At 38.8% G+C, this 24,757-nt stretch overlaps 1 protein-coding gene across 1 annotated transcript in view; it reads right to left on the bottom strand.

Moving 5' to 3' along the window:
- PIK3C2G (phosphatidylinositol-4-phosphate 3-kinase catalytic subunit type 2 gamma) overlaps positions 1 to 24,757 on the bottom strand; it is a 264,337-nt gene that overhangs the window by 55,297 nt on the left and 184,283 nt on the right. Inside the window, exons 25-26 of the mRNA XM_036458057.2 lie at positions 24,544 to 24,700; positions 15,131 to 15,240 (exon numbers count right to left, since the gene is read on the bottom strand). Coding sequence (XP_036313950.1) covers positions 15,131 to 15,240; positions 24,544 to 24,700 — 267 coding nt within the window. The remainder of the gene's footprint in view (positions 1 to 15,130; positions 15,241 to 24,543; positions 24,701 to 24,757) is intronic.

The raw sequence follows: 24,757 nt of genomic DNA, 5'->3' as shown, positions 1-24,757 counted from the left end.
TTTCTGCTTCTTAATGTTAATTATGTGGTTGTTTTAATTTAAGAAACTTTGCAATTGTATTCTAATGGTATAACAAATATCTTTATCTAGTACTAGAGGCCCTGTGCATGAAATTCATGTATGGGGAGTGTCCCCTCAGCCCAGCCTGCACCTTCTCTAATTCGGGACCCCTTGGGGGATCTCCAACTGCTGGTTTAGGCCTGATCCTGGCAGTCAGACAGCCCTCTCACAATCCTGGACTGATGGCTTCTAATTGCTCACCTGCCTGCCTTCCTGGTTGCCCCTAACTGCATTCCCCTACCCCTGCTGGCCTGATCACCCCTCATTGCCTCCGTGTGCCAGCCTGATTGCTCCTAACTGCACCCCACTGCCAATCAGGTTGTCCCAACTGCCCCCTCCCTGCCAGCCTGGTCACCCTATACTGCCCCCCCTTGCCAACCTGGTCACCCCTTACTGTCATCCCCACCAAGCTGGTCACCCCCAACTTCCCCCCTGCCCCTGGTCACCTCACACAGCTTGCTTTTCAGTCATTTGGCTGTCCCTCACTAACCCCCCTGCTGGCCTGGTTGCCCCACACAGCCTGCTTGTTCAGTTGTTTGGTCTCACTCACTAACCCTCCCCCACCCTTGCCAGCCTGGTCATAGGCAGCCATCTTGTAAGGGCGTGAGGGTCAATTTGCATATTACATCTTAATTGTATAGGATTCTTTATCTCCTTTGTACCTCTCTCCAGTATATAATTTGCAGTGTTGTCCTGTTTATCCCAAGAAATACTATTATATAAAACAAACAGCATGTTTATTCTACTTTTCTTTTTTCTTCTTCTTATTCTACAGTTCATATGTGCTTCCTATTCCACTTTCATTTTTTAGCACTATTATGTTTACATCATACATAGTATTTCTACTCTACATAATATGCAGTCTCTCTTCTAAATATCATTAAACCTTAAACTCTCTACCAGTCTTTATGTCCATTTCTCTCAGTCATCTTGACTATCTGAAGCTAATTCTCATAAGTTCTTTAGGAATGCCCAAGGTTACAAGTTTCTGAGTTTTGGGTGTTGATAATTGTTTGTTTCTGGGCCTTTATGCTTGAAAATCAATTTGGCTACATACAACATTTTTGGCTCACATTTTTTTTTTTTTTTTTTTGAGTGTCATTAAAATACCATTTCACTTTCTTCTGGAATAAAGAATTGCTACCCAAAACTCTGATGACATACTGAGCTTTTTTCCTTTATAAAAAACCTCCTCTTTTTGCCTAGAGGCTTTAAAAGGTTTCTTTTTCTTTGAAGTCCAGTAGTTTTTGTAAGGTATGTTTTAGTTTGCTTATTATAGGTAATTTTTCTGAATATGCACTGTGTCTTTCTATAATATATGTAATTTTATCTTTTGATTTTTCAGGAAGTTTCTTAAATTTTAAAATTTTATTTTAACTAAAAGTTGATACTATAAGTAAAATTTTAAGTCATTAATTCTAACAATATATCTGTTTATCTATTTATGCTTTTGAAATTTGAATAAACACAGTCATGTAATCTGCAAATTAGAAAGGGTTTGTTTTGGTCACACCTTATACTGCTAAAACATCTAGTTCAATGGTAAATAGAAGTGGTGGTGGCAAAGTTTGCTCCTGATAATGAAGGAAACATTTTCAATGTTTTACCATTAAGTATAATGTTTTTTGTAAGTTTTTAGCTGTAGGTTACAGACATTCTTTTCTATTTCTAGAGAGCTTTGCAAAACGAGAGATTCTAAATTTTATTAACTTCATTTTCTGAATCTATTGAGGTGATTATATAATGTTTTTACTTAATTTATTTTTCACTACTGAATCTTGAATGTTTACCTTGTAACAACTTATTTTACTGAACTCTTGTTATTCCAAAAAAATTTTGGGGGGTTAATTCTTTGGAATTGCTGTATTTTTTGTGTTATTAAAATGGAAAATAAGAATATAACAAAGCCCTAATATAGAACTTTACTATCAATATAGAAGGCATTATTTTTTCCCCCCTGACATTAAAGGTGAAGCAGAAATTTTAGGGGTAAGATAGGACAGGTTTAGGAAATACTAGAAATTTTGGAAATTAGGGGGGCCATGGAGGAAGCACAGGGCTACAGAGAAGCAGAAGGTATATTTCCATAGAATAGGGGAGCTAGAAAGCTGCAACAGGTACATTTCCATAGAATGAGGAGCTGGGAACAGCAAAAGATTTATATTTACAGAGTAAAGAGAAGAAAGCCCTTTATTAAGAGGGAAAAGAAGAAATCCCAAAGGGAATAGAAAAACAGTAAGGAAGAAGAGGTGGGGGCGGGGGGGAGAACCTCACATATCCCATGTTATAGTAAAATGTGGAAATGTTTAAAAATGCTTAAAGAATGTGAAAAAAAGTTAAAAATGTTTGAGTCAAGTTCCCTTAAAACTTAGTGTCTGATATTAAAGACTAGAGGCCCGGTGCACAAGTTCATGCATGGGTGGGGTCTGGCCTACCTGGCCCCAATTGGGGCATATTGGGGCTGGGCCTGTTGGGAGGAGGAGATGGTGGGAGATTAGCTGGCCAGCCAGTCCAATCGGGGCCCAATTAGGGCTGGGCTGGCTGGGGGGAGGAGCCATGGGCAATTGGCTGGTGGGCCCACTCCCGATTGGGGTTAGGGGGCTGATTGGATGCCAACGGCATGGGAGAGAGGCCATGAGTTGTGGCCCACTGTCCCTACCCCCTGATCCGGCTGGTTCACTGGCCACAGTGGGCAATATAGTGACCAGTCATTATGGTTGCTGGCTTTTTATATATATAGATACATTCCCCACTGCCCTGAAGCATGTGTACCCTAGAGATAAGGACTTGAACTGATGCAGAGTGACTTGTGTCAAGATAAATAGTTGCCTGAGTGCAGTACTCTCCTTAGCCCCCAGGTGTTTAAGATTAACATATGTGCATTGACGTAAATCATTGATAGCCACCTGGGCTGCTACGGGCACAAACAAGCCTTAAATATGGACCTCTGCCAAGCCAACAATATGCTCGTCTTGTAGAGACATTACAAAGGCCTGTCCCTTTGTCGGTTTGCCAGGCGATGCCACTCCATGCTCCTCTTCTTGCCAGATGACAGAATGACCAGTAATTCCCAATTGAGACTTGACTGAGCTCTTGGGAGAAGAATGCAGCCCTCCTACACCCGGACCAGACCAGCCTAGTTGCAGGATCACAGAGGACAACACTAGGATCCTTAACTAAATTTGTACCCTCAGCCACCCAGGAATTTGTGTAATAAAAAGCTCTGTGATTTGCAACTGCATATGTTTCATGTGGTGTAATTTCTCCAGCAGTTAATTGAATTGATTTGTGTACACTTAAACTTAAAATTAAAGCTTTTGGTCTTTTTGATCCTAAGCCTGCCACTCTGGTCTTATTTGCATAAGGGTAGTCTCTTCATTAGCAACTACTTGAATGTCCCACACCTGCATGGTTAAAGTTTATCTCAAGGGACACCTTAGATAAACACCGCGGATCCTTTCCAGGGATCTACTTGGGACACATGTGAGGTTAAACCTTTGAGCCTAGGAGTTACTATAGTAACCGGTCTAAGGGAATAGTGGCCAATCAAAGGGGATATCAAGGCACCAGGATCTGCAGCCTTTATAAGCCATAGGGAAAAGGAACTCAGTGGGATTCTTTTCCCCTCCTCATGTGGGAGTCCATTTTGTGAGACTCTTTCCCTCTCCCCATGTGGGAGTCTGTACTTCTTCAATAAATTTCCACCTTGCTATACCACTTTCTGTCCATGGATTAATTCTTTGATTCCAGCGGACAAAGAACCCAGGTTCCTGTCCAAAAATTCTGTATCAATGGGAATGCCTACAATTTTTTACTTTTAAATGTATGATGTCTATCTAAGTTTCTTTATATTTTATGATTGCTAAAATTTTCTAAGAGAAATGAATGTTACCTGTAGTCAAGCACTACTTTTCTAGGTAGGCTTCTATCAAAGTTGCAATACCTGTTTTTACAACCAATCTGCCATGTCCTCAATGTTAGCAGTGTAGTTCACTAATGTTTAAAAATTAAACATTAGGTGATCATAATCACACACACACATACACACACACACACACACACACACACACACACACACACACATATATATTAATTTATGAGAGGAAGGGAGAGACAGAGACAGAAACATCAATGATGAGAATCATTGATTGGTTGCCTCCTGCATGCCCCCTACTGGGGATCGAGCCCACCCCAGCATGTGCCCTTGGCCAGAATCGAACCTGGGACCCTTCAGTCTGCAGGCTGACGCTCTATCCACTGAGCCAAACTAGTTAGGGATCCCTCACTTTTATAAAACTTCAAGCTCATTTATTTTGTTCTATTATTAGACTTTTTAAAGTAAATTCCAAAATTTTCCATTATCATCAATCTAGGCCAAAATTTGCTAAGGAAGTTAAAATATGACTCTGATCATTATTCATTTTCACAATGTTAATTATTTCTAAAAATGTTCTTTGAATTTATGGAGATATAGTGCAGTATACAACATTCCTTTCTTTCTTTATTGGCAAAGACATGAAGATAATAATGAAGTAGGAATTTTAGGTATAAGATAGGGCAGGTTTAGGAAATTCTAGAAATTTTGGAAATCAAGGGGACCATGCAGGAAGCACAGGGCTGCAGAACAGCAGAAGGTATATTTCCATAGAATAGGGAAGCTGAAAAGGTGTAACAAGTACATTTCCATAGAATGAGGGAGCTGGAAACAGCAAAAGCCTATATTTACAAAATAAAAAGAAGGAAGCCCTTCATTCATCAAGAAGGAGAGGAAGAAAGCCCAAAGGGAATAGAAAAACAATAAGGAAGGGGGTGGGGAGAGAGAACCTCACTCTTCTCATGAGCCCAGGAGTTACCATAGTAACCAGTCTAAGGGAATAGTGACCTATCAAAGGGGATATTAAGGCACCAGGATCTGCAGCCTTCATAAGCCAAAGGGAAAAGGAACTCAAAGGGACCCTTTCCCCCATTCCTATTTGGGAGTCCATTCTGTGGGACTCTTTCCTCTCCCCACATGGAGGCTGTACTTATTCTTCAATAAATCTCCCCCTTCGCTATACCACTTTCTGATCGTGGATTCATTCTTTGATTCCAGCGAACATAGAATCTGGGTTCCACTCCAAAAATTCCGTATCAATAAAGTAGTAGAAGTTTCTATTAATCATGACTTATGGAGACCCTCCCACTCATTCATTCATTCATTCAACAAATACTTACTGAACATATTTTATGTGTTAATGTGGAAATTTCTCAGGTGATAGCATGTGCTCATTTCTTATAAAGATAGGCCTATGAACCAGAAATCTTAAGTTCTGGTGAATTCACCCTCACAAAATCTTAACTATGTTCATGTCTTATTCACACACTGCCCAACAATTAAGACATAGGAAGAATTTAGAATAAGGATAAACCTTTATAAATTATGATAAGCCTTTTTAGTTTTAAGACAGACTTTCACCTAAATCTCTCAAGTGGCAGATTAATAGGTCAAGTCAAACAGTTCTATTACACATGGCTCAACTTGATACCAGTGCCTTGAGAGCAGTAGTTTAGGTCTCTGTGAGGTGGCAGTTTTTGATTTATTTTATTTAACTGCAGCATCAACAGGATTATGTTTTGGATTGTCCATATATTGCAGATCCAAAGCAGCAGCTGGAAGGATCCAATTCTTAATTTCCTAGGGGAAAGCTCTGGGCAGTCTTGAGAAATGCTTCTAACTCTCTGCTAGGCACTGTGTTCTGTGCTGGGTATAGATGGGAAGATAATAATTCACATTTCTGCCCCAAGGGAGTGTATATCCTTTGGCAGGGCTGCACACAATGCCTTATATTAGTCTCTCATTCTTAGAGGACAGTGTGATTATTTTAGTAATCCTATCTAATAAAGAGGGAATATGCTAACTGACCCTCATGATGTTGTAAAGATTGCGGCACCCACAGCCAATAAGGAGGGAATATGCTAATTGCCACATGCTCAAAGATGGCAGTGCCCACAGCCACCAAATGGCAATGCTCAGTTCCCTCAGCCCCACTGGGATGGCAGGCGTGTGGCAAGGCAAGCCTCAGATGATCACAATGTCTTTTATTTAATGAAGAAAAGTCATAGTTTAATGTTGAATTTTTAATCTATCAGTCCCCCAATCCCCTCAGCCTGCCACCCAGGGCTGGCCTGAGGTACAGGCAAGCCTCGGTTGGAGGCTGCCCAGTTGCCCAAGGCTGCCCAAGGTTCAGGTAACCAGGGCTGGCAAAGGTTTGCACTGCTGGCAGTGGCAGCAGCAGAGGTGATTGTCAGTTGCCTCCTGCCCCTGAGGGTTTCCAGACTGTGAGGGGGCAAGCTGGGCTGAGGGACCTCCCCCCTCCCACTCCAGTGCATGAGTTTTCATGCACCAGACCTCTAGTAGGTAAGAAAGACCAAGAGAGGTGAAATGCATACCAAAGATGACATCATCCAAAAAGTTGTAACCAAAAATTCCAACTCATGTTTATCTGATTTAGAACATATGCACCTTTTTATATAATATAAATATATTAAATTTACCATTAGAAGCACCTGCGAGTGGCAGGTTTCCTTAGCTATTGTGTGTCAATGGGTAATGGACTTGATCAGCTCAGTGTAGTTTAATAATTATCCCTCAACTCAGAAAACTTGGCTGAGTCCTGGAGCTTTAATCTTCCATGTCTAGTTCAGCATCTAGGCAGATTTCATTTTTCTTAGATGAAATGTTACAATATTTTTGAACTCACATTTTGTGACTAGAAATGCCAAAAGTTTTTCACTGCATCATGAACCAGTCAGAATAACCACTGAGAAAAAATGCCCCTAATAGCTCTTGAATGGCGATTGAGTGAAACTTCTCAGGCAGTTTGATGGAATACCTGTTTTACTGATCAGTCTCTATAATAATTTCAGGGAGATAATTGCTCAAAAGATTTTTTTCTGTGAAGGAATTTGCATGAGCATGTTCTTATTTTACCATATTGTACATAAATGGAAGTGACTCACTCCCCATGAGCAAATTTTTTTCATCTATCTCTCAAACTTAATTTTCATTGCCTCTGTGTAATAAACACATTACTTTGTTTTTTATTTTTTTGGGAATTACTCACTAAGTATCCACCTATGTTAATTATTCAGAGGGAACAATGAATTAAAAAACTTCGTCACAATTTCTTTTCTTTAATGAAGAAAAGTCATGGTTTAATGTTGAATTTATAATCTATAAAATGTTAGAACAGTACTTTCTCCCTTTGAAGCCTAAAAGTATCGGTCAAGATTATTCTTATTTGCCTGGCCAGTGTGGGTCAGAGGTTGAGCATTGACCAGGAGGTCACAGTTAGATTCCCAGTCAGGGCACATGCCTATGTGGGATGTGCAGGAGGTAGCTGATCCATGATTCTCTCTCATCATTGATGTTTCTCTCTCTTTCTCTCTCCCCCTTCTGCTCTGAATCAATAAAAATATATATTTTAAAAAAGAAAATTTCCATTTTGTTACAAATTTATTGTAGGGGTCAGGAGCCACCTGTAGATAAGCCCCAGTGTTACACAGATTATTGTGAACTGAAGGCAACTAAGACCCTATGGGCTCAAGAGTAACTTCTGCTCCCCTCTTATCTAGAATAATGTAAATTAGGAGCCTGGCACATGATAAGAGTTAAAAGCAGAAATGACTTTTTAACCCATTTATATGGGAGGGTAAACTAATAAATACCGAACATGTGCTCTTTAGCAATTACCTTCTGCCTCAAGGAGCATGACCTCATCCTTAGCTCAGAATGCCACATGTACCTCAATTTCCCTTTCTGTCTCTGACTCTCTCATGTATATAATTAAATTTAGTTATTTTCTCTTGTCAATCTATCCTTTTTATTTGATTATTCGACCAGCCAAAAGAACCTTGAGAATAGAGGAAAGTTTCTTCTTTCCCTACTGGACCAATAAGTAGTCAAATCCATATTTTTTAACCAAAAAATTACCATTCCATAATGAACTCAATGAATGATCAATTCTGATGCATTCTGGGTACATAACTTTTTTTAAAAAAAAAATGTTCTTCTGTATGCACCTTTATTTTTTTAAATTCAAGAATATCATAGAAAAGAAAGCAATAATTTTGGTTGCACATGCATGTAATGTGTATGTACACATATGCAAACACAAAATTTAATATTCTAGTGAAAGGTTAAAAGGTGAAAACAAAAAGATTAAAATAAAATAAATACTAAAACAGGATATCTCATGTTAATCCTTGTGCTTTGATGGCAGGGAGCCCTAATTTAAGAAACATAGTTGTAAGGACTTAGGCATTTTCTTACCACATTCCTTTAACTAGTGTAAGGACACTGAAGTTAATGAACAAATATATTTATCTGAGATTCATATATATCTATCAGAACATTCAGTTACATATGCAGGATTTTTTTTTTTCCCTGTCTGAGTCTAACTGTGTCTAACTCAGACAGGAAAAAAAGGAAGGAGCATCCATTATGCAAGAAATCAATGTTGTTCCCTCTGAGCTCACTTATTAGTTCTACTTGTGATATTAAGAAACTCATTTAGTCTTCAGGAGAATCAATTGTTCCACCTATAAAACATCATTGATGACCAAACCATGCCATCCACCAAGATTGTTGATAGGATCAAATGAAGTAACATATGAAAAGGATTGGAAATAGGATATTAATATGCAAATATTGTTTCAGAAATGTTACTACCAGTTAAGTAAAGAAATGAAGATGTAAGAACCCCAAAGACAGAAAACTACATGTAGAGGGATAGAGGGAAAACAAAAGTACAAATGCTGGTTCTGTGAAAACTGAATGAGGTACACTCTCTTGAAATCCTATAAAAGATATATTAGATAGGAATTAAGAAGAGGCAACTTTAGAGTTTTCTTTCTTTTTTTTCCTTTTTTTCTTTCTTTTCTCTTGTTTCATAGTTAGAACTTCTCTTCAAAAAACACACAATCTTTCCTGTTTTCCCAGTTAACATTTTAAATCTTCAGAATTCATCTAGAGGTCAGCAAATCTTATGTAAATGTCATCACAGGTGCCTAACTCTGCTTACAAACAAGAGTTCCAGGCTCCATGACCTTGACTATGAATAAGTAATTCCTAACTATTTCTTATGGAGATTCGTTACAAAAAACGTGACCAAATCAAAGCAACAGGAATAAAGGAACTAAAAAAAGGCTGATGGAGTGGTCTTATTATGCATAAGTAATGTGTCAGCCACAAAATATTCCAGGTTACTATCCTCCCCTCCCAAAGCCAGTTTATTTTTATGGATGATATTAAAATTAAATTGTATGCAAAGCAAGAAAAAAAATCTTAACAAGCAATAATATAGAAAAATCTATACTGGTAAATGGTGCTATAATTAAGCTAATAAAAACCTTCAACTTATAAAAATGTATTTTAAAATAGTTAATTATTGTAGTCTCACTGTTTGTTAAATTGGAATATAGCAGTTTGATGCACTGCACAGGGCCAGGCTTACCAGTGAGGACTGAATGATGTACATAGCTATTGGGATATACAGCTTTGTGAAAAAGTGCCATTTGGACTATTCATCTCTTAAGTTGATGATTCTGGTACTCTTGATGGGTACATTAAACTTTTCAAATGCTTTTAACCTTAGACTGATAGTCTTCCAGAGTTTAAAATATATATATTTTGCAGCTAAGGTGTATGCTGACTTGATATTTAGGCAAACTAGGTAAATTCTCAGTGTAACTTACAGAATTCAAAAATAGAGATACTCTTATTGCAGAAATTTAGAACAGCAACTACTTTTTCAAACATTGTAGTGATTGTGACTGGTCCACACAATTTAGGAAGTACAGGCCTATAAAAGCTGTTATACTTGAAAAAAAATTACTTTATCAAATCAGTTTTTATGATTACATTTAAAAAATGGGAGACTTTTATAATGAAAGGGGAAATTTCACTTTGCACTTTTCTTTGAATCTTCTTTTCTAATTTAGGGAAAGTTGGACAACATGATTGCTAATTCCAGTAGGTTCTGTTTTTTCTTTTCTTTTCTTTTTCTTATGAGTCTTTATTTCTGTAGGTGTAAATGGTTAAGATAAGGCAAAGGAAATTTTTTACCTTTATTTGGGGGAAATACAATAACCCATGAGATGACAATTTGCAAAGTACTAAAAAAGCATCAAGAACATCTGAATTAATAAAAGAGTAAGATGCAAATTGACCATACCTTTACAAAGCCCAGCAGCCAATGAGTATGCAAATCAACCCAACAAAGATGGCAGGTTAATTTGCATACACAGGCGCTCAGTGGCCAGAGGTGTGGCAGGGCACTTGCCATAGTGATGACGCAGATGTTCTGCTTCCAGCCACTCCAGGCCTTTGGCCAGTATGCAAAGGCAGAAAGGCAGCTCTGGGCCAGAGCAAAAAGGCAGGTCTGGCAGCCAGGGAAAGGAAGGCCCAGTTTTGCATGAATCTTCATGCATCGGGCCTCTAGTTTAAGGATAAAAGAACCTTGGGAATTGCATCTTGGTCCCATACTCTCTCAGTCTTGAAAAGAAACCAGATAGAAAGACAGTAAACTATGTTTTGAGAAATTGGAGCATGGTCTTGTCTCACTCTGCATCCATACTGAATAAATAAGGAGGAATAAGGGAACACTGGGGATTTCTGGCATTCTGTCTGCATATCTTATCTCTGGCTCCTTTGTGATGTGGAGACGGGGGACACTGTCTCTGATTATCACTGACATTTCCAATGGCTTCACAGTTGCACCTGTTGGGACAGTCACTGTGCCTGCTCTGCCCAGTGGCCCCTTATAATTAAGACCATTCTCTCTAAAGCTCAAAGTTCAGAGAAGCTCTTGGTTGTTGGGATTTTCTTTGTGTGTAAAGGAATGGCTCCTGGTAGGAGTATGGATAGAGAATCCATGATAACTTTTCACGAAAGACTCTGTCCAATAGGGACAAAAGTAACTAGTTAAGTCAGTGACATTGTCTCTCTTGAATTTATACTAGAGAATGTTGGCCAATGGGCAAAGAGAATTGGTATATGATAGGCAAAGATAAGCAGAGTGAAAGATCTCTTTTTCCATTAGATACTAGCCAGATCCTACTTGTTTCTTGGATTTACTAGGTTACAGTTTGAGTCCATATATATCCCTTGTCCCAGGGATACCAGTTAAATCTCTGGTTCTTGCTACCAAAACACCTCACTAAGGCAAGTTATTTATTTATTTATTTATTTATTTATTTATTTATTTATTTATAGGATTGGAGTTTTGTTTTGCTTCAGATTACTTTCAATTTCAGCTGAAGAACAAAAGTTATTACACTTACTAAACCACAAAATCTATGTGGCAGACCAAAGGGAATACTGGGAAAACATGCAAAATTTCCTCTCACATTTTTGGAGGAGGAAATGGATGATGTGAAAAACGATCTGTATGTGGGAGGAGAGGTAGGCAGAGAAGTTTACGCTTAATGATCCCCGTTTGGGCTGTGAAATAGGTTATCAGTTTCTAAGGACAACTACCCCGAGGTTTGAGATGATTGAACATTCTGAAATAGCCCATTTGGACATCATTTTAATGGATGGTTGCCTTTGTTGCCTAGCACTGGGCCCAGCAGAGATATTACATGAGAGTATCAATTTGCAGGGACTGAGTCATGAGAATTCCTTGGTTCTAATCAATAGCCTCCAGCTGAAAGGGGACTAGAAAAAAGCATGAGAACCAAATAGAAGAGTTGGCAATTATGTGAAAAGCCTTTGTGGCCAGCAAAACAATTTTATATTATTTTTTTTTTCTAAATGCCATTAATTGTGATACAGTTCTTTTTAAATTTTTATTGATTTTGTTTTAGAGAGAGAGGAAGAGAGAGGGAAGAAGGGAGTGAGGGAAGAGAGAGAAAGAGAGAGAGAGAGAGAGTGAGAGAGATAGAGAGAGAGAGAGAGATCAGATGAATTGGCTGCCTCCTACATGCCCTTATGGGGATCAAGCCCAAAACTTGGGCATGTACTCTGATCAGAATTAAACCTCCTATTTTGGTGCACAGGATGATGCCCAACCAAACTAAGCCTACAGGCCAGAGCTGTGTTACAGTTCTTAATGCCACACAAAGTATAGCATCCTTTGAAATTCTCATAATTAGCTCTTAACCCAGACTGTGAATATCTAGGAGTGAAATGGATCCTGTGTTTTTTCATAACTAGAGTACACCCTCGGAGAGGCAGGAAAAACCATTTCTCTCTTTCAAGTCTCAAATAGGGTCAAGGATGGCAGCCTCTTAGCAATACTGTAGCCTGGACAAGACACTCCAGGTAGCCACACATATGGTCTCAGACGGTTTAGTCCTCATTCAGATCTGTGAGCTTGGCAGCAGGGGGGAGGATGTGATTACTTCTCTTAATTTTATCTTCTGAATAGTGATATCAGAATAAACAGCGACATAAAATACTTTTAGCCTATCAGAACCAAATGGAGAGGAGTTTAAATATAAAGGGGGCTCTCATAAGTAGGCAGAGTCAATGACACGCCTTGAAGCACCAGGACCAATGCTGGATCATTCCAGAACTTTGTTTCTTTTTTTGGTAAATTATGTGCACTGATGTCTACACTTCAAGTTTCTCTATAAGTTTAGAAATCTATGTGCTGTCAGAGAATGCAGCTTAAAATAATATTATTTATTTAGAAAAGTAAACACCTGTACATAATTTTTAACATTTATTTGTATCTTATAATTTAAAGCCCCAATTATTGTTTTAAAAATTTTTTAAATTGAATTTATTGGGGGTGACATTGGTTCATAGAACCATACACTTTTCAAGTGTACAACTCAATAAAAGGTCATGTGTACACTGTATTGTGGGCCCATTGACCCAAGCAAAGTCTCTTTCCTTCCCTTTGCCCCCTTACCCGCCCAATAGCTCCACGTACTCCCTAACCCTCTTTCCCTGTGGCTATTGACTACCACCACACTGTTGTCTATGTCCTGCAAGCTCAGGTTGCCCCCAACTGCCTTTCCCTGCAAGCCTAGTCCCCCCAAATGCAGTCCCCCACAGGCCTGGTCACCCCTAACAGCTCTTCCCTGCATGCAGGTCTGATCACCCCCAACTGTCCTTCCCTGCTGGCCTGATCGCCCACAACTGCCCTCTTCTGCTGGCCATCTTGTGGTGGCCATCTTGTGATCACATAGGACGGTCATCTTGTGCAAGGGTGTGATAGTCAATTTGCACATTACCTCTTTATTATATCATATCATATATAATATATAATAAAGAGGTAATGTGCAAATTGAGGCTCAGTGCGCTATTAAAATTACACGGGAAGAGGTGCCCTGGCTCCTGCAGTGTGAGGAGGCAACCTACGGGCCACTGTGGGAGTCCGGACCACCACTGTGGGCAGACAGGACCCGCACCTGACTCCCATAGTGCCAGGCTGCCACGGGAGCCTGGCCGAATCACTGCTGCTGGTGGCCAGGACCCATGTCTGACTTTCGCCCTAGGTCCTCCCTATCCCCCTGCCTGTGTCCATTCAGAGCTACCTGAGCTGGCCCAGAGGCTCCTCCAGCCCCAGACCCCCCTACGTGCCTCTGGCCCACCTGCTTTTGTCCACTATGGGCTGCCGGAGCTGCCACATCAGCTTAGGCAGGCCTCTGTCTTTGTCTCTATCTCTGCTCTAGGCTTCACCTCTGCGTACAACCTCCCCCTGGCCAGTCATCCCAGCCTAATTTGCATACTACCTCTTTATATATTAAGATATTTTCCTATTGTAATGTTTCACACACACACACACACACACACACACACACACACACAATACTAGAGGCCCGATGCATGAAATTTGTGCAAGGGGCTCAGCCCTCGATGCCCCCGTTTTATCAGGAAGGTCATTTGGACAGTTGGTCTGCTGTTCAGTCTGCTTAGCATATTAGCTCTTTATTATATAGGATTTTATTATTATTTTTGCTTAATCCCTTCACCTTCTTTCATCCAATTTTTGAGCCCCTTCTCTCTGATGAGGCCATAAATGTGAGTTACATATACAAAGCAGGCATGAATGTATATTGAAAAAGGAATCTACTGGGAAGAAGATTAATTTGGTAATAATAGAGTTGGAGTGGATAAACCTTCATAAAGACAATTACATTATAAGGGCACCAAAAGTAGGAGAGGTAGGACATGACAAGTCAAAGACAATAAATGAATAAAGAAATGACATGCCCTATTTTAGATAACTAGATGTCTTTTAATTTTTCAATGGAGAAAAGTGCTTTATCATAAATTTCTCAAAAGAAGTTTAATTAACAGAACATAATACATAACATCTGAAAGTGAGAAAATTAGCCTGGCAGAAGATATGCAGGAGCTGATATACTGGCTCACTGCCAGGAGGTTATTGGCTTCAGATCTACTTCCCATATTAGTTCAAGTCCTCTTGAATGGAAAGGGGAGGTGAGTGAACTTAGGCAAGCTCACCCATATCTAAGATCCTGCTTTTACAGATCTGGTGGGTCAGATGAAATGAGGGGATGTGGAAGGACAGGACTCTGGCTGACACATAAAGCACATTTACATTTTTGTTTTAATCATGGCCTGAAAGAGCTTTTTTCATCCAATATATAGTTTATTCCCCCCCCCTTTTTTTTAAATGATAGGAGGTACTATTTGTAAATTGTCACACTATAATTGTTCTGTCCAAGCAATGATACATCACTCTATTGTCTTAAGATGAAAATAGTGAGTCCATATCTCACCATTAATCTTTTTCCAAATTGTTTTTCTGGACATAGTTCAAATAGAACAACCAATTTATTTATGCCAGTCCTTGCTCTTTTTAGTGACCTCTCATTGAGTAATGTGTTAGATAAAGAGTCTGGTTAGCAAATGGTAGCATGCTACAGAAACTCCACCAGGGCCTTGTGTTAGACATTCACATTGTTCTTTTCTCCCCCTTGGGAAAGAAGTTACAAGCTAGTTTCAGAAATGACAGCTTCATTCCAATGACTGTTCACCCTAAATTCATCTCAAATGTGAAATGTGTGACCATGCATAAATGCACACTCACGCATTCACAGCTAGCCTTACTTGGTAAAATGACTTGTTGCTTCCAGATCTGTGTCTTGTGGACGAAGATTATTGTACACATATTTCAAGTCTTGGATTCCACTTAGCTCTGGTAGTCCTGCATGTAGCATCTTAGCAAAAGAAACACACAGACAAAACAAAAGCAAAAAAAAAATATATTTCAGAATAAATGTAAACAAAATCTTGGTTAAGTTTGGTTAAGCTTGCTACTTGGTTAATTCTACAAATAAACACAAACAACTTCACATAGCAATGTCATTCAGTTTGTACCCATGAATAAGTATAAGTTCCTATTTTTTAACCTCTAGTTAGTAGTAGAAGCAGTAACAATAACAATAATAAAAATCAATAAAATTGTCAAAGTGCTTACAGATGAATAATTTAACTTTATCATAAATCATTGAAGTAAACACGATAGTATTAGTTATCACTACTTAGCTTCTTGTAGAAGAGGCATGCTCAGCATGGTACACTAGAAATAATAAGACGTCTAATGGCAGACATTCCGGACCCACCATTTAAAGTCTGAATGATCTTGAGAAAGTCTCTTAACATCTCTGAACCTTCATTTGCTTTATTTTAAAAAGTATATATAAATACACCAAACATATTCTGGGAAAATCAAAAGGCTAATGAGTAAAAAAGAGCTTTAACCCTAGCTTGTTTGGCTTACTGGATAAAGCATCAGTCTGTGGACCAAAGGGTCCCAAGTTCAATTCCAGTCAAGGGCACGTACCTAAGTTGCAAACTCCTTCCTAACCAGAGCCCTGGTTGGGGCTTATGCCGGAGGCAACCAATTGATTCTCTGTCTTTCCCTCTCTCTTCCATTCTCCCTAAAAGTCAATGAAAAAAATATCCTGGGGCAAGAATTAATGTATGGTGATACTAAAAACCCAGTGCACAAAATTTGTGCAGGGGAAGAGGGGGGTGTCCTTTAGCCTGGCCTGCACCCTTTCCAATCTGGAACCCTTTGGGGGATGCCCGATTTGCAATTCAGGACTGCTGGCTCCTAACCACTGACCTGTTTGCCAGTCTGATTGCCCCTACCTTGTCTCCCTGCCAGCATGATCACCCCTACCATACACCCCTGCTGGCCTCATTGCTCCTAAATGCCCCCCTACTGGCCTGATTGCCCTTACTTTGCTCCTCTGCTGGCCTGATCACCCCTAAATGCCTCTACCTCAGCCTCCAGCCTAAGCCACAGTCTGGTCTCCCTCTGCCGAAGGCAACCTGGCCCATTAGGGAAGGCACCGCCCCCATCACCCCACTGCTATTGCCACTGGTGGCCACCATGCTACCTGAGCTTTGGGCTAGCCTGGACAGTGGCAGGTAGCCGCCATCCATGGCTTGCCTGAGGCTTAGGCAGCCGCTGTGGCTTTGACCAGAAGGATGTCCAAATAGTCGTCTGGAAGACTTTCACCCTAATTAGCATATTACCCTTTTATTAGTATAGATATAGAAATCTTTAAAAATGTTTTTAAAATGTCTAAAAATGTTTAAAAGGTTTTAAAAGGTTTGAGTTAACTTTCTTGAAACTTAAAGTATGATATTAAGGACACATTTCCCACTGAAGTGTGTGTACTGCATAGATATGGATTTAAATTTCGATTACTGGCGTAGAAGAAACTTGCTAAGATAACCATATATTTGAGTGATGTACTCTCCCTAGATAACCACATGTAGCCCCTTGCCCTGTTTGAGATTAACTTGCTTGCATTGAAGTGATTTAGTGATAGCCACCTGAACTGCTGTGCGTACGAAACAGGCTTCAAAAATGGGTCCTGACCAGCCAACAGTGCTTGCCTGTCGAGACCAACACAAAGGCAAGTCTTTTTGTCAGACTGGCAAGGGTTGCTGCCCCACACTCCTCTCTCTTCTGCCAAATGACAGAAGAATGGCTAGTACCTTCAGATCAAGACGTGACCGAGCTCTTGGGTGAGAAACGCCGGCCCTGTGCATGCCGGACCAGCCCAGCTGCCAGACTCCAGAGGACTGCATAACTGGGATCCCATCAAGCCTGTACCCACAGCACTTTTGTGAGTAATATAGTGCTGTGTGATTTGCAACTGCATATGTTTCATGTGGTGTAATTCCCCCGGCAATTACAAAAGTTAGTTAAATCATTTTACGTACACTTAAAACTGAAATTAAAGCTTCTGGTCTTTTCTGTCCTAGGCCTGCCCTTGGTCCTGCTTGCATAGAGCAGCCTCTTTGCTAGTAACTACTTGGATGACCTAACACCTGTATGGTTAAAGCTTATCTCAAGGGATGCCTTAGATAAGCATTCCAGATCCTTTCCTGGAATCTACTTGGGAAAATTAACAACAACAACAAAAGCTTTATACTTTGTACATTGTTACAAAAGTATATCACAGTGCCTGTTTTAAAGAAGAAAAACTTAATTCCCCTCAAACCGTAATTGAAATGTCCAGGTCAAATGGCTGGAAGCACACAGAGTGTGAAACCAATCACTCTGGTTCTTATTTTTTGTTCTTCCACGACTCTATGCCTTAGGCTCCCAGAACACAATTTTCTCTAGTTACGTGGTAATTGCATTTATTAAAGATTATTAAAGCACTGAAATAATCAAAGGCATAATTGTACAAAGGCTCAGGCATTTTTCTGCCAACCTATAAAAGGTTGTTTTACTTTGTTTATGTTATAGTGTCGACTGAAGGGATAATATTCTGTAGGGTCATATGCAAAACTCTTTGAGAAAAAAAAAAGATCTCTGTGAAATAAATGTGAACTTTGCAAAAAAAAAAAAAAAATAGAAAAGAGGAATGATGTCACCAGTATCTTTATGATTAAGATGAGAAATTATTTCCTGCTCTGGAATAGAGGCACTTTTACACAGATGTGGGAAGTTAAGAGCAATGCTGTTAATCCTAAAAATAAAGGGAACAGCATGTAGAGATGTGTAGAGGAGAGCAAGATATCTTCCATTTGTTCACAGAAAGAAATCCATTATAGCTTTCTGGAAGAGAGGGTGTCCTGGGGGTGAGTGAGAAGAGATTTGGCTGAAAAAGCAAGTAGGGTAGGATGTTTTAGCAATATAAATGATTTTGTGCTTTAACCTAAAGGCAAGAGATAGCTTTTACTGTTTTTACATGGGCAATAAAATACTTGAATTGTATTTTTGGAGAAATCATTGTTGTTATTTTTGAAAAATAGATTTAATGAGGGCAAAAAAGAAGCTGGATTAGGAGATTATTTAGGCATGAAGAGAAGTTATAGGATTTTAAATATAAGTAGAATTGAGAAAACTTGGGTGATTGATTGGATATATTTGAAGGGCTGGATGAGGCCTAAACCACATAGCACTAAATATAGATTTTGGAGTCAGTGGCATGTATATAATAGTTGGAACCATGAAAATGGATTAGGTGGTCCAGCAAAGTTGTTAATGCCTCCTCTCATGGATGACCAAACATCTCAAATTCACTATTAAATTTGAACAAATTATCTTCTCCTGTAAACTCTTCCTTCTCTTCCTGTTTTATATCTCCATTTTTACTTTCACCACTCTCCAACTAACAAGAAATTCACATTTGTTTTGATTCCTTCTTCCTCCCAATTTCCAGTGTCAATCACTTAATTCTATAAAAACTGCCTCAACAGTCTCTTGTATCCATCTGCCTTTCCATTGCAATTATTGCCCTAGTTCTGCTCCTCATTTTCATTTGCTTAGAATGACTTGAATAGCCTTTTCCTAGTTCATCAACCCCTCTCTCTAATTACATGACTTCCCAGTTATTATCTCTGAAATCTAAGCTAGATGATGGTATTCCCTCATCAAAAACAAAGAAACTTCCAGGTTCTCGGGTGTTTATACATTAAAGTCAAAAATACATTTCTTGTTGTAAATGTCTTTCATAATCTCACTGTGATCTGTCACTTCAGTCTTGTCCACATAGCTCTTCATCTGTATCACAGATGGTACACTTGATTTCTTCCTTTTCCAACACATGTTATGCCCATGCTCTTTAAGCCTTCACATGTACTTATATTTTTATCTCAGCCAGAATTCCTTTCTTCTTCCTCCTTATCTATTGAAATTCTTTCTAAAGGCTCACATAAATGCTTCTTCATCCTCAAAGCCCCATAGATCCCCTTGATAAGATTTAATTACTGATTTTTGGGTACTACAGTCATATCTTAGTCCCACCTCTTTCACAGTACTTATCACTGCCAAGATTTTACTATATTTTGTTCATGTATATGTTTTTCATATTGTATTTTAAGTTCTTTGAGAACAGGAAATGGATTTTTGTTCAACGTTGAATCATCTGTGGCTAGCATGCTGCTTTGTAAATACAATTTAATGAATGTCCATGAAATAATGAATGCATGTATAAGTTAATGAATGAATAAAAAATACCTGATCCTTTTAGCATTGGAAACCTATAAGAAGTCCAACATTTGGACTACTAAGTTTAAAATCACCCTTAGGGAGATATATTCTCAAAAGCAGCAAGAGTATAGATTAGGCTTTATCTTATCAGTTCTGTACTTTGAGTTCTAAAGACATCCGTATACTTATTGAGACAATTTCCCCCCTTATCACATGTGATTGTCCATTTGCTAAGAAAATACTTCTTTCCTATATCTGAATTGCTTCCTAGTTTCCATAGATACAGTGAATTCGCACCTGCTTGCGTAGGACTCTGTCAAACATTTCCTTGGGGAAGTAGACCCTATGCTTACTCCTTCTGTCAGCACACACACACACACACACACACACACACACACACACACACACACCACTGTGTGAACTGTGTGAACTGTGTGAACTGCAGCCAGCTTAAAATCAGAATCCCAGCTTTCTCCTTGTTATGTAGCTGATTAAAGGTAGCAAGCTATGATTTAGGCTTTATTAATGGTCTCCACTCCTTAGAGAGGAGGCTTCAAGTGCTGTGAATCTGTACACCTGAGTAAGGATTGCCTCCGACCAGAGCCTGTTTAGCTACGTCTGTTCTCTGATCCTCAGAATGTAGTTCAAGTGTCTCCTAGCATAGATTACAGGGTAATGACTTCAATTGCAACTGTAGGAAAGGAAAGGGTGACTAGTGCAAGTAATTAACAGATAAGTTCCTTTTTAAAGGATAGAGACATTAAAATTTTTTTCTACTTCTGTTCTCCTACTAAATCCACATCTCTTTTGATAGTGGTGCTTCAGGAAGCCAGCAGTCTTATCACTACAAAGAAAAGTCGGAAAGGTTTCCGCTGGGAAATATCTGATATAATAATGGGTGTGAAAAACATCTTAAAATGGGTAAATGGTCCCTATGTTCTTTGGGAACCTTCCATAATAGCTGGTATTGATTTTTTAATGAGAGGAAAGCTGATGGAATACAGGATTTTATGTTAGTGAGTTCAGCCAGCAACACTCGAGTTTCTTGCAGACGTGCTTTTAAACAAGATGGGAATTTCACGGATTATTTTCCCAGGAGTAAATATGAAGGACTCTGGATATTTGGAAACATGCTGCTTCCTATGGAGTATGAGTCATTAACTCCATACTGGACTTACCACATGCTAGTGTTCATGGTTCTGGCTATTGATCATTCATGGAAGGTGAATTTATGACTCATATAAAGTATTTCTCAAATTATATCTGTGTCATGGTGTGGAACATTCAGTTCTTTTTGGAGAAGTTTACACAACAAGAGTCAGTTTGAGAGAGAATTGAGGGAACTGTAGATTACCCACATAGGTAGAAAAGAATCTTTCATAAATTTAAATTTAGTTTTTATTATAAGAAGCTATAGTATAGCAAGTATGGTGCTGAAACCTTTACTAATGCTTTGAGAATCTACAGAATGCCATGTGAAACCTGAAAAGAAGAAAATTGAGAGTTAAATGACCAGAAGCAGAGGGAATAACACCCTGTTGTTTCACACACACACACACACACACACACACACACACACACACACAATTTGTTCATTGGTCTAATTGGTTCACATTGTCTCTGATCTCCGTTTCAATTTCTGTGACAGCCTAAATCTAAGTTTATATGCTTAATATGAATTAGTACTTTTCACTGCTAAATTTTCTTCTTTAGCTCCAAAGTCAAGACTTGAGTAATTAAAAAATAGAGATTTTTTTTTTTGGATATTTTATATGCCAGAAACCTTCAACATTTGATTTTAATAGTATATTATGAGAATTTTTAAAATACTTGGTTAAAATAACATACATCTACATTTTTTAAATGAAATGATGTTACATTAACTCTATAATTTAATGATTATTTAATATATTATGACTCATGCTAGCAGTTTTCTTTTTAGGTAGGCAGAAAAGTTTACTAAATAAGAGGAAAAAAGTTCACTTATATTATAGTTTTCTGAATCATTTTTTTCCAAAAAGCTGTTCTTTCACATTAGTATGATCACTTATTATCATTCAGCATAATTTTAGTGTCTCCTGAGAAACAGCATAAACTATATTTGTACTTTTCTGCTTTGGGTTTAATTTTGAAATGTCTTTGGTTCAAGTAGTAGTTAGTATGCTACTTACTCTTGTATTTAGCTATTTACAGCATTATAGACATTTAGAAATGTTGGATACCTCTGTTACTGTGTACATGAACTTTATCTTCCTTATTAAATAGAAAATTCTAAGTCTAACTGGGTTTCATATGATAAGTATCCTCCCCAATTTTTGGCATAAAGTAAGTACTCAAGGGCTCATGGATTCATGAGTTAGAGCCTGTCAGAGCCCAAGTAGATATTGTAGTAGATCCTACCTGAATATTTTTTATGTAAGTGGATTCAAGGTCACAGACTCAGTCCTTATATAATTTCCTTTGTTGTACAAACACATTATGAACCATAAAGTATCCCATGATTGCAATATGGCTTAATAGAATTGGGAGATAAAAAACAAATCTACCCCTATGAGTCACTGGTTATTATTGGAAAGCCAAACTTGAAGATTCTGGAAATGGACAGAACCTTATATATCCAATTTACACATGAAGGAACCGACATCTGTTTGTAGGGCTACATGTTTATAATATTTTTAGAGAATTCTCATTTTTCAAGACAGAAAAGAGAAGCGAGGTACATATGTTATTTTAAAGCTAAAACAAGGATCCAAATAAAATATTCATTACAACAAGGTCAGCATTTATTCAGTATTACCTAACAACTTTTCTGCAGTGATGGGAATATTTTGTATGAACAGCTGTGCTGTTCAATGTGGTACTACTAACCATGTGTGTCCACTGGAGTGCTTTTGAGCACTTGAAATGTGGCTAGTGAGCCTAAGAAGCTGAATTTAAAATTTATTCAATACAAATCAAATTTAAAGAACCACATGTGACTAGAAGATACTGTATTGGTTAGTACTCTTATAGATTAACAAGGCTCTAGTATAATAAATTAACTGAACCCTATTATATGGCAGATGCTGTGCTAAATGCTTTATGTTAATTATTTATTAGTGTTATTATGAAATGTAATCAATTAATACACATAAAGATGGTGTTCATGCAGAGCATTTGCTATTAGGTGTGCATACATGAATCCTACAATCCTACATAGAAGGTAGATGCTATTACCTGCATTAATAGATGGAGAAGCAGAGTCTTACCAGGGTTAAGTAATATACCCAGAGGAATGTAGCCAGTAAAACGCCAAACTAGGATTTAAACCCATGAAGACCTGGTTACCAAGTTTTTGCTTTTAATAATATCAAATACAATTATCATTAACTGAAGCCTCTTAACAAGTTTTTGTATATATATATATATATATAAATTGATTTTAGAGAGAGAAGAAGGGAGAGGGATAGAGAGATAGAAATATCAATGAGGAACTTTGATTGGTTCCTACAGGCCCCCAACTGGAGATGGAGCCAGCAACCTGGGCATGTGCTCAATATGGGAATCAAACTGGTGAACTTCTGGTTCATGGGTCCACACGCAAACACTGAGCCACACCAGCTGGACTAAAACAGTTATCTATATAATAAAAGCCTAAGTGACCATTATGGTGGAACAACCAGAACAACCAGTCGCTATGATGTGCACTGACCACCAAGGGGCACATGCTCAATGCAGGAGCTGCCCCCTGGTGGTCAGTGTGGTCCCACAGGGGGAACACCGCTCAGCCAGAAGCGGGACTCACGGCTGGCAAGGGCAGCGGGGGTGGTGGCAGGAGCATCTCCCACCTCTGCAGCAGCGCTAAGGAGCAGGGAGCTGAGCAATAAGGAGCAGCGAGCAGGAGGGCAGTAAGGAGCGAGGGGTCCTAGATTGCAAGAGGGCACAGACCTGGTTGAGGGACCCCTTCTCCAGTGCAGAAATTTCGTGCACCGAGCCTCTTTCCTATGTAATAAAAGCCTAAGTGCTAATTGAACGACTGGCAGAATGACTGGTTGCTATGATGTGCACTGACCACCAGGGTGCAGACCCTCAACAAAGGAGCTGCCCCCAGCTGCAGGCCACTGGCTAGCCAAGGCAGGTGCCAGTGGGGAGCCTCCTCTCCGGACCACCCCCCAGAAAGAGGCAACCATTGGCAGTGGTGAGACCAGTGAGCAGGCAGCTCCAGGCCAGCCAATGTGGGTGCCAGCAGGGGCCCTATGATCGCCCCATTGTTTACCCTGCAGATTGGCCCTGATCACCAGCCAGGCCTAGGGACCCTACCTGTGCACGAATTTCATACACTGGGCCTCAGTTTTTTGATAATCTTATTGACTCCAAACATGATACTAATTTCCAAAACTTAAAGTTTGCTGTAATTACTACTGTGTATGTATGTGACCAAATAAATCACTAAATTCCTTTCCAAGAAGATATTTCTAACAGATTTTCCCCCTCTCACCCTGCATATATGATCATCATCTCTTTGTATAGGATAGTGGAATGAAACATTAAATTTTCCCCTGTGGTCCAATATATACTACTAAGTGTAGCATGTTCTAGTTGAGTTGCTACCAAGTCACCCCACATTTCTTTTGACCCTCACTTTCTAATCTGGAAAATAGGCAGTGATCAAAGATAGTGATTAGGAGAGAGACAGGAAAAATCCTTGCATCGTTTACATCATTGGGTTGAGGTAATGTGTGAATGTGAAAGTTTTTAAAAGCACTTTTGAAAAAAAAAATGAAAATACAACTGATAAAATATTCTAAATACTGTCCTTAATTTTTAATAAAAATATACTGAGATAACCCCTGATTATATCAATATTATTGAATAGAAATGTTTGCAACAATAACTATGAATTAATGTAATGACTTATTAAGAAATGTGTTTATAAGCTATACAATGGTATTTTTAGTTTGTTAATTTCTTTCTGTTTTGAATAACTCTTTGGGGAACTCCAAGTTATTAGCAAAAATAGACTGTCCAAAGACAGACATAAATGAAGCTTATTATTTTTGTTATTCCACAAGGGACTTACCATTTCTAGCAGGTTCAAGAGTAGTTGACTGTGCCTTCTGACAATATTATAAGCTCGGCAGCAAAGCTCCACAAAATCTTGGAAGTGCTGTGGGTTTTTCCCACCCTCTGTAATAAAGTATTCCATCTCTGAAGTAAAAATAAAAGGGGCTCGGTCCCTACAAACCAAAAACAGTAGCAACCTTAAACAGGAGGAGAAATAGTTTGTAGGATTA

Source organism: Pipistrellus kuhlii, unplaced genomic scaffold (assembly GCF_014108245.1).
Source record: "Pipistrellus kuhlii isolate mPipKuh1 unplaced genomic scaffold, mPipKuh1.p scaffold_m20_p_3, whole genome shotgun sequence".
In the NCBI taxonomy this organism is placed as follows: Eukaryota; Metazoa; Chordata; class Mammalia; order Chiroptera; family Vespertilionidae; genus Pipistrellus; species Pipistrellus kuhlii.
The sequence above is the reverse complement of the archived record's forward strand: the minus strand, read 5'-3'. Positions and strand labels throughout refer to the sequence as shown.